Source organism: Sciurus vulgaris (assembly GCF_902686455.1).
Source record: "Sciurus vulgaris genome assembly, chromosome: 3".
NCBI lineage: Eukaryota > Metazoa > Chordata > Mammalia > Rodentia > Sciuridae > Sciurus > Sciurus vulgaris.
In genome coordinates, this window is record NC_136463.1 from 65,683,988 (window position 1) to 65,692,712 (window position 8,725).

At 56.2% G+C, this 8,725-nt stretch overlaps 1 protein-coding gene across 7 annotated transcripts; it reads left to right on the plus strand.

Annotated features, from left to right (window-relative positions):
- Positions 1-111: 111 nt before the first annotated feature.
- CORO6 (coronin 6) lies at positions 112-8,536 on the plus strand. Of its 7 annotated transcripts, none has more exons than XM_079130874.1 (12): positions 125-500; positions 1,768-2,026; positions 3,895-4,017; positions 4,439-4,568; positions 4,661-4,842; positions 5,460-5,579; positions 6,002-6,121; positions 6,540-6,644; positions 6,722-6,867; positions 7,240-7,297; positions 7,401-7,631; positions 7,723-8,536. In XM_079130874.1, the coding sequence occupies exons 2-12, from the start codon at positions 1,829-1,831 to the stop codon at positions 7,846-7,848; spliced, it is 1,539 nt and encodes a 512-aa protein (XP_078987000.1). In that variant the 5' UTR covers positions 125-500; positions 1,768-1,828; the 3' UTR covers positions 7,849-8,536. The 7 variants fall into 7 exon arrangements, with proteins under 7 accessions (XP_078987004.1, XP_078987000.1, XP_078987005.1 ...); XM_079130875.1 differs by having other exon boundaries at positions 129-500; positions 7,726-8,536; XM_079130878.1 differs by lacking the exon at positions 3,895-4,017 and having other exon boundaries at positions 112-500.
- Positions 8,537-8,725: the final 189 nt, after the last annotated feature.

Genomic DNA, 8,725 nt, shown 5'->3' on the forward strand with positions numbered 1-8,725 from the left:
AATGATCGTGGTAGGAATGCGGCGTGAAAGCACCTGACCTCCTGCGCTACCTGCTCTAGGGGCGCGCGCCCGCTCGCTAGTTGCAGCCTACGTGGGAAGCGCGGAGGGTAGGATAGGGTTGGAGTTCGCGCACCCCGCACACACACGCGCACTTACTTTCGACGTTTTCCCGAGGCCCACAGACACCCGGCTAGAAGTCGTAGGCTCTCGACTTTCCCGCCGCTAAAGAGGGCGGGGCACTTTGGGCCCTGGCCCCGCCCCCGCCCAAGGCCCTGCCCACTCAGGTTGATGGCAGCGGCAGCTGGGACTGCAGTGAACCGCGGCCCTGGAGAGCCTCAGGCAGAGACCGGAGCGCGCAGCCTGACACCGGGCCCCAGACGCGGTGGACACCCAGAGAGACAGTTCCGGCGACCCGTCGCCTTCCTCAGCCCCCGGCGAACCACGGCCTGTTTAGCAGAGGAGTCGCAGCGTGAGCACCCCGCAGCCCGGTTTAGGACCAGGTACACCCCCACCACCCGCAACCGCAGCCAGCGGAGCGGGCGGGGTCTCTGGAGAGACAAAGGTCTGAGCCCCATCCCCCCGCCGCCAAATTCGGTCCCAGGCTGGGCGGACTTGGTGTCTATATTTGGCCGGACAGAGGCTCGCGCGCAGACACCTCTCACAAGAACGCAGCGCTGGGGCAGGAGACTGGAGGAGGGTGCGGGGAGGCCGGGCCACAGGCCTGGGGCCTCTGAAGTGTCTTGAAGGGCGCAGGGATGCTGGGGGCTGGGAAGGGGCGGGAGTCAGTGCTCCTTCGGGAGAGCTTGATGTGTCCTATGGGAAGAGTAGCATAGCACAGGCACTGGCTCAAGTAAAGCCCCTCACTTTCCCTACCCCTACGAATCTGCTCCTGCCACCTGGGGACCCCACCCCCATCCAAGTTTACTAGGAGGAAGGCCCAGACAGGGCAGAGAACTTAAAAAAGAAACCAGACCAAAGTGTGGTAGGCAAAAGCCAAAAGACATGCTTCTGGCCTCTTGAAGAAGCTACAGCAGTGAGGAACAGAAGGGGGAGAGGTCCACCTTGCAATGTGCCCTCCCTCTCAACAGCATGGGAGGAAACTGATGAAAACCGTAGCAGGAAGGACTCAAGTTAACTGATAAGAGGAACTTATTGGCAAATTTAAGAATAAAGCATCTCATTTTCCTGAGATGCAAGTTTGGATCTGGGGTGGGGTGGGGGAGCCTGCAGCCCTAGCTGGGACACAAGATCCAGTGGCACCAGGAGTGGTGGTGCACTCTGTAATCCTAATGACTCTGGAGGCTGAGGCAAGAACATGACAAGTTTGAGGTCAGACTCAGCAACTTAGTGAGGCCTTATCTCAAAATAAAAAATACAAAGACTGGGAATGTAGTTGAGTGGTAGAGTGTCCCTGAGTTGGATCCCAGGTACCAAAACAGAATTAAAAATCCAATGGCTAAGTCCTCTGATTCCAGACAGGATGCCTGTAGGAGATACAATGACTTCGGTGAAGAGATGCTCATCCAAGGCTGGCGGCCAGCAGACAGCCTGGCTCCTCTCAACCATTCTCTCTTCCAGGGAGCTTTTGGCCTAGGTCTCTAAGAAGTCAGGTCCCAAATCCTAGCACCTCATATTAAATAGCATTGCCAGGTGGCAAAGAACCATCCCATACTCTGATCACCTTGAAGAAAGATGCTTCCAGAAGCCAACTCCTGGCCAGATACCCCTTCTCACTTACTGTTCTCTCCACTCCTCCTCCTCCCACAGCTCACAGGACTAAGGACCAAAAGCACTCTGGGCACTGAGATCCTCCATCTCTGCCCCAGCCATGAGCCGGCGTGTGGTTCGGCAGAGCAAGTTCCGCCATGTGTTTGGGCAGGCAGCAAAGGCTGACCAGGCCTATGAGGACATCCGTGTGTCCAAGGTCACATGGGACAGCTCCTTCTGTGCTGTCAACCCCAAATTCTTGGCCATTATCGTGGAGGCTGGAGGTGGAGGTGCTTTTATCGTCCTGCCTCTGGCCAAGGTGAGGGGAAGGAAGCAAGTGGGAGGACATTGGTTGGGGCCCCTGGGGAGTCCTGATAGCAGCCTGTGTTCTCACCCTAGTTCCATTTCTTAGTTAGGAGGACAATTTGTGTAGACTGACTCCTTGCTGTTACGTAAGCCCTCAGGACCAAGTGGGGAGACTCCCTCACCCGACTCTGAGCAGCATTGTCACAGTGGCCTACACCCACACTTTAGCCCATCTACTCCTCCATGCAGCCAGAACCAGGAAAGGGATGGTGATAAAAATTATTGGGATGTATTGGAGCCAAGGCATGGCCAGATTTTGTCCCTGTCTCTTCTAATGTCATGCCCCATTTCATATGTGGGAACTGGAAAACCTAGTCACCAGTTCAGAATGACTGTTCGATTAAATCTCAGAGCAGCACACTGAGGACAGGGTCAGGCTCTGTCCGAATAGTCCCCAGATACCTATCTCCCCACTGTGGTTCTTGCACTGGGGTAGAATGACAGTGAAGAGCATGAGCTCAGAGCCCACCCTTCCTTAGGGAAGGAAGCCAGACAATGACTGCCACATTTGCTGAGTAACCACAAGACCCTTGACCATCTCCAGCCCCAGGATGGGCACCCCAACACATGACCTTGACCTGGGTTCTGGCCCCTATACCTTATGGGGGAGGCCCCATAAGTGGCAGGGTCAGGACTGACAATAGCTGGTGACTCACCCCTGACAATGCAGACACCATCCAGAGACACCATTCCCAGGGATCAAATTTCAGCTAGAGCTGCCTCCTTCCCCAGTATCACTGCCATTTCAATGCCACATAGCCACCCCTATCCCCTATTGCCTAGTCTAGGCCAATGCTGGCCCCAGCAGAGGCCTCGGAGCTGGTACAAACAGTCCATGGAGACCCAAAATAGGTGGACCAGCAGCTCCAGTTTGAGAATAGTAGGCATAAGGATTATCTGCTTCTTGTGGTCCCAAGGTAAATCCAGTGACAGGGAGAGTTCTGCCAAGGGTGGCTAAGCAAGAGGGGCACTGCACTGAATACTACCTCACCTTAACCTCTTCTACCAGGGGCTTCCCACAGATACTCCATCTGGGGAACAGGCTCAAGAACAGTCTCTTCCAAGTCTCTTTGTTTGTTTGTTTGTTTGTTTGTTTTTTGGGGTGCTGAGGATCGAACCCAGGGCCTTGTGCTTACAAGGCAAGCACTCTACCAACTGAGCTATCTCCCTAACCCCTCTTCCAAGTCTCTTTGAACAGCAGTGGACAGAGAGTGATGGGCTCTACCAGTGCCTTGCTATGGGTGCTTGGTTAAGTCATCTTATCTCTCTGTGTCAGATTCCCTAATATTAAATGATTTGAACTCTGTCTGCCTTCAGCATTCCAAGAAGTGGATTGGACAGGGTTAGAGGTACAGAGAGCAGTCTACAAAAGGAAAACAGATGATGGAAAATTGAGATGTAAACCTCAATTCTCCACTCCAGAAAAATACACAGGATGACCCTGCATGGTGGCAAACACCTATAATCCTAGTGACAGAGGAGACTGAGGCAGGAGGATCGAGAGTTCAAAGCCAGCCTCAGCAAAAGTGAGGCATTAAGCAATTCAGTGAGACCCTGTCTCCAATTAAAATGCAAAATAGGGCTAAGGATGTGGTTCAGTGCCTGAGTGCCCCTGAGTTCAATCCCTGACTCCCCACCCCCCCCCAAAAAAAAGAAAAAAAAAACAGGATGAGCAGGGGATGTAGCTCAGTGGTAGAGCACTTACCTAGCATGTATTAGATCTGCGTTTGATCTCCAGCACCACACACACAAAAAAAAAAAAAAAAAAAAAAAAAAAAACAAGTGAGTGGCCCCCACAGCTCCTTTCTCTGACCACTCCAGACAGGACGAGTGGATAAGAACTACCCACTGGTCACTGGGCACACTGCCCCTGTGTTGGATATAGACTGGTGCCCACACAATGACAACGTCATCGCCAGTGCCTCAGATGACACCACCATCATGGTAGGAGCCAGGTGGATGCTGCTGGACACTTGGGCAGGGGAGCAGGGAGGGCTGCTTCACCTGTGCTGGGGAAGGTGATAAGAAGGTGCAGAGTCCCAGATCCTTGCCCAGCTCCCAGGCTATTTTTAGCTACCTGCCCACTCCCTCCCAGGATGCACTGCTCAAGACTAATTATAGCTATGAACAACTTGGAGCCCAAAGAGCAGGGGGCAATGCTCTGAAGACTCCCTGCTGGAGTGAATGACGAAGTCTCTAGAGAGCTGGCAGTGCCCCCTCCTGGTTCCCAGCTGCTTCTGCCCCAGACATACACCACCACATCTTGCCCTGTATGTGACCCTTCCCACTCAAGAGAGCCAGTAAGGAGAGACAGGGAGGAGAGAAGGAACAGAATGGGTTACCTTTGCCTTTTTCTCCTACCCAGGTGTGGCAGATTCCAGACTATACCCCTGTGCGCAACATCACGGAACCTATCATCACACTCGAGGGCCACTCCAAGCGTGTGGGCATTCTCTCCTGGCACCCTACTGCCAGGAACGTCCTGCTTAGTGCAGGTCTGAGGGCCTAGGGAGTGTCCTTACTGTAGATGAGGGTCTGGGGGACAAAGGCAGGTACCAGGTGACCATGCCTGTCTCACTCTGGACAGGTGGTGATAATGTGATCATCATCTGGAATGTGGGCACTGGGGAGATGCTGCTGAGCCTGGATGACATGCACCCAGATGTCATACACAGTGTGTGCTGGAATAGCAATGGTAGCCTGTTAGCCACCACCTGCAAGGACAAGACCCTGCGCATCATCGATCCCCGAAAGGGCCAAGTAGTGGCGGTGAGTGCCTGGCCTGGCCACTCTCTAGCAGCCTTTGCCCAGTGAGCAGCTGTTAGCACCCCTATACCCACAATCGTCAGAGCTGCTGGTCCCAGCTTTCACCTGCCCCATCCCTACCACTCAAAAGACTAGTTGTGCTCCCCCACCCCACCGCAACCAGAGCTCCCTAAGCAAGCCCCCAGCCTGCAATTCTCTGCCCTGGTTCCTCTTCCCTCCCCTCCCTTGCATCTCAGACGTTCAGAAAAGGGCTCCTTGCTTTGAGATTGAGGAGGGGAGAAGCTGGAAACTCCAACCTCCCACCAGAACCTGCATGAAACTTGAGCTCCGGGACCCTCTCCTCTCCACCATCTTCCAGGGTCTGGGGCCTGCGCATTTGCTGGAGGACTGGCCCCTTGCCGCCTTTGTGGACCTGCTAGGCGGGGGATGGGGCAACCCTTGCGCGTTGCTTGTCGCAGCTGGGTGCCCTGGGAGGTCAGCGGTCTTCGCCTCACTATCCTCAATCTAATCTGGAGTGCTGGGTGCATGGGGCGCATGCACGTCGCGTGAAGCACGCAAGTCTAACGCGGCCGGGGACACGTGGGTGGGCAGACGCTCTAACCCACTAACCCCGCAAGCAGGAGCGAGCCCGACCTCACGAGGGCGCCCGCCCACTGCGGGCGATCTTCACCGCTGACGGAAAGCTGCTCAGCACCGGCTTCAGCAGGATGAGTGAGCGGCAACTCGCGCTCTGGGACCCGGTAGGCCAGGCCGCGCCGGGCGCGCTCGCTCGCTCCTCTATTGGGTCAGCCAGGAGTGCCCTCCCGGGCGGTGGCCCACACCCAAGAGGCCCGAGCAAAGCAGGGAGTTCCCGTTTGGGGAAAAGCCTCTCTGCGACCCCGGGAGCCACCAGACATCGCCTGCTCTAGGGATCAACCTTTGAGGGAGTTTGAGGGCTCAGGATCTGCTGAGAGCCGCACGCCACCTGCTCCCTCCGGGCCCAGACGTTCTCCAGGCCAGGAGCCAGCCTTTGGCCCCCCCGGGAAGCTGAGTTCTTAGGACGCTTTTTGTCTCTCCCTGCCTTCATCCCCAACACCCAAGTCAAGCAAGCTGGTTGCTCGGCCCTCCATGCTCTCCAGGGCAAGCAGCTGGGTGATGCCCCTCCCTTCTTCCCCTCCCTCAGGAGAGGTTTGCAGCCCACGAGGGGATGAGGCCCATGCGGGCTGTCTTCACGCGCCAGGGTCATATCTTCACTACGGGATTCACCCGCATGAGCCAGCGAGAGCTGGGCCTGTGGGACCCGGTAACGCAGCTGGAGGCTGGGGTGTGTGCCCCGGGGACTGGCATCACGGGAGAGGGGCCAGGCGCCCCCCACCCGCAGAGCATGCCCACCTTGACAGGGCTGGAGGCTGCTGCCACCTCTGCAGCGCCTGCCATCCCCACACCCACCCCTCTGCCGTTTTGCTGTGTCGCCTGAAGGAGCTGGCGCTGGTGCCCCCACCTAGTGATGCCGAGTCCCTGGGGGTGGTTTGCGGTGACTGCATGCGTTGGCGCTGGGGGTACATGTGCAGGGGAGGGCGAGTGATGTGTCCAGGGAAGGAACCTGTAGCTCACTGCCTTGGGAACGCATGGAATCTGGGGTGGACAGGAAGCCCCAAAGGGGGTTTTGAAGTAGCACAGAACAATGGGCAGGGCTGGTCACTCCTGTTGTGCTCGGGCAGAACAACTTCGAGGAGCCAGTGGCACTGCAAGAGATGGACACCAGCAACGGAGTCCTACTGCCGTTCTATGATCCCGACTCCAGCATCGTCTACCTTTGTGGCAAGGTGCTCGCGGCCGGGCTGGGGGAATGGAGCGCAGGCTGGAGATATAAGGCCAGACTCTGAACCGACTGGTTTTGCAGGGAGACAGCAGCATTCGGTACTTTGAAATTACGGACGAACCACCTTTCGTGCACTACCTGAATACGTTCAGCAGCAAAGAGCCGCAGCGGGGCATGGGTTTCATGCCCAAACGGGGACTGGATGTCAGCAAGTGCGAGATCGCTCGGTCAGCAATCCTGGCCCCTCCCGCATGTCTGCCTCTGTCCCCTATTCATGTCAGATCTTAAAACCCGGGGTTTCCCCAGTAGTGCAGCATTTTGGAGAAGAGAAGGTGGGCGGTAGAATCAAACAGGTCTTTTCAGCTGGGTGCCAGCCCCAGCGCTCACTGTCATTTTCTGAACTTCAGTTTCTTCATCTATAAAAAGATTACGAACATCCCATCAGCGGTGGTTTACCCCAGAACGGATAATGTGCGTAAAGTGCAATGGGCATGGTAGGCGTTAGGCAAATAAATGTTGGCCTCCAACCCCTTGTTCCCAGATAAGAGAAGTTAAGGGGGTGGGAGTCTGCCTGGGTGCTGAACACCTTTCCCTTATAGGTTTTACAAGTTGCATGAAAGAAAGTGTGAACCCATCGTCATGACTGTGCCCCGAAAGGTGAGGGACTGGAAAATAGGTCGGGCAGGGTTCCAGGGGTGCAAGGGAGCGCAGCAGTCCCCCTGAGGCGCCTCACTCAGGGCCTGTCCACCTATCCCCGCAGTCAGACCTGTTCCAAGACGATCTATACCCGGATACACCCGGCCCAGAGCCAGCCCTAGAAGCGGATGAATGGCTATCTGGCCAGGACGCCGAACCCGTGCTCATTTCGCTGAGGGACGGCTATGTGCCCCCCAAGCACCGCGAGCTCCGAGTCACCAAGCGCAACATCCTGGACGTGCGCCCGTCCACCAGCCCCCGACGCAGCCAGTCAGCCAGCGACGCCCCTTTGGCGGTAAGATTAGGTCTCGTTCCACTTAGTCCCAGTCTGCACACCCACTACCACCCCTTCTCTGACAATGCCTCTTCTGTCCTCCGCGTCCTAGCAGCAACATACCCTAGAGACGCTGCTGGAGGAGATTAAGTCCCTTCGCGAGCGGGTGCAGGCCCAGGAGCAGCGCATCACGGCTTTGGAGAACATGTTGTGCGAGCTGGTGGACGGCACCGACTAGACTAGCTTGCGGGGTGAAGCTCTGCGCTCCGCAGGCGGGACGGGGCGGGGCAAATAGACTTGCCTTGCCAGTGCTCTATGTTTGGGGCTCCGGACCCCGCCTCCCTGAGCTGGGACCAGGGATTTGATTGGGAAGGAAACTCCGCCCCTCGCCGGAGACCTGAACAAGTGGAGTGTAGAGGAGCCCACGTATGTCTTGCAAGGGGCCTGCTGTGGCTTGGTCCAGGACTCAGTAGGAGCTGGCCTAGGGAGGCTCATGGTAAAGGGAGTCTCAGAATGGTGCTGCATGGCGAGGTGGTGTCTCCCTTTGTCCCTTGCCCAGGGCAGGGGAAGTGCTTAGTATTAGCGCGATGCTTAGGGATATTGGAGAGCTTGGGCTTGATCTCAGATGGGTGGCAACTCGAAGGGTCTCCCCACACTGGCCCTTCTCCTAATCAGCTCACTTGATTCTACCACCCTGATTGGTAAAACAGATGGACAGCGCCCTAGTTCTGCAGACAAAGACACAACCCGTTGCCCACAGAGACCTACCCACTGGCAACATTCAGTCAAGGGCAGAGGGTTCTATTTCCACCACCAGAGGAGAGGGGAGGTTCCTCAAGACAGGCCCCTCTGGAAGAAATCTCAGGAGAACTGGCATAAGGAAGCAGGTTCAAAACACACACACACACACACACACACACACACACACACACACACACACACAAACTGCTCCCAGCCCTCTGGAGAATAAGACATAAAGAATGAAATCTTTTACCAAGTCCAAATCTGGGCCTTCTGTATGTCTGGGGGTAAGGAGATGCCCAGCCTCTGTGAATTCCTAGGGAACCTAACAAATGCAACCCTGGGCTCAGGACTAACCAGGGAACCTCTTACCC

Bases quoted from the DNA above. Each gene is read 5' to 3' on its own strand.
- CORO6 (XM_079130874.1), top strand. From the start codon at position 1,829: ATGAGCCGGCGTGTGGTTCGGCAGAGCAAGTTCCGCCATGTGTTTGGG. The intron at 4,843-5,459 runs GTGAGTGCCTGG...CCCCGCAAGCAG, and splicing joins GAAAGGGCCAAGTAGTGGCG to GAGCGAGCCCGACCTCACGA. The intron at 6,122-6,539 runs GTAACGCAGCTG...GTGCTCGGGCAG, and splicing joins AGCTGGGCCTGTGGGACCCG to AACAACTTCGAGGAGCCAGT.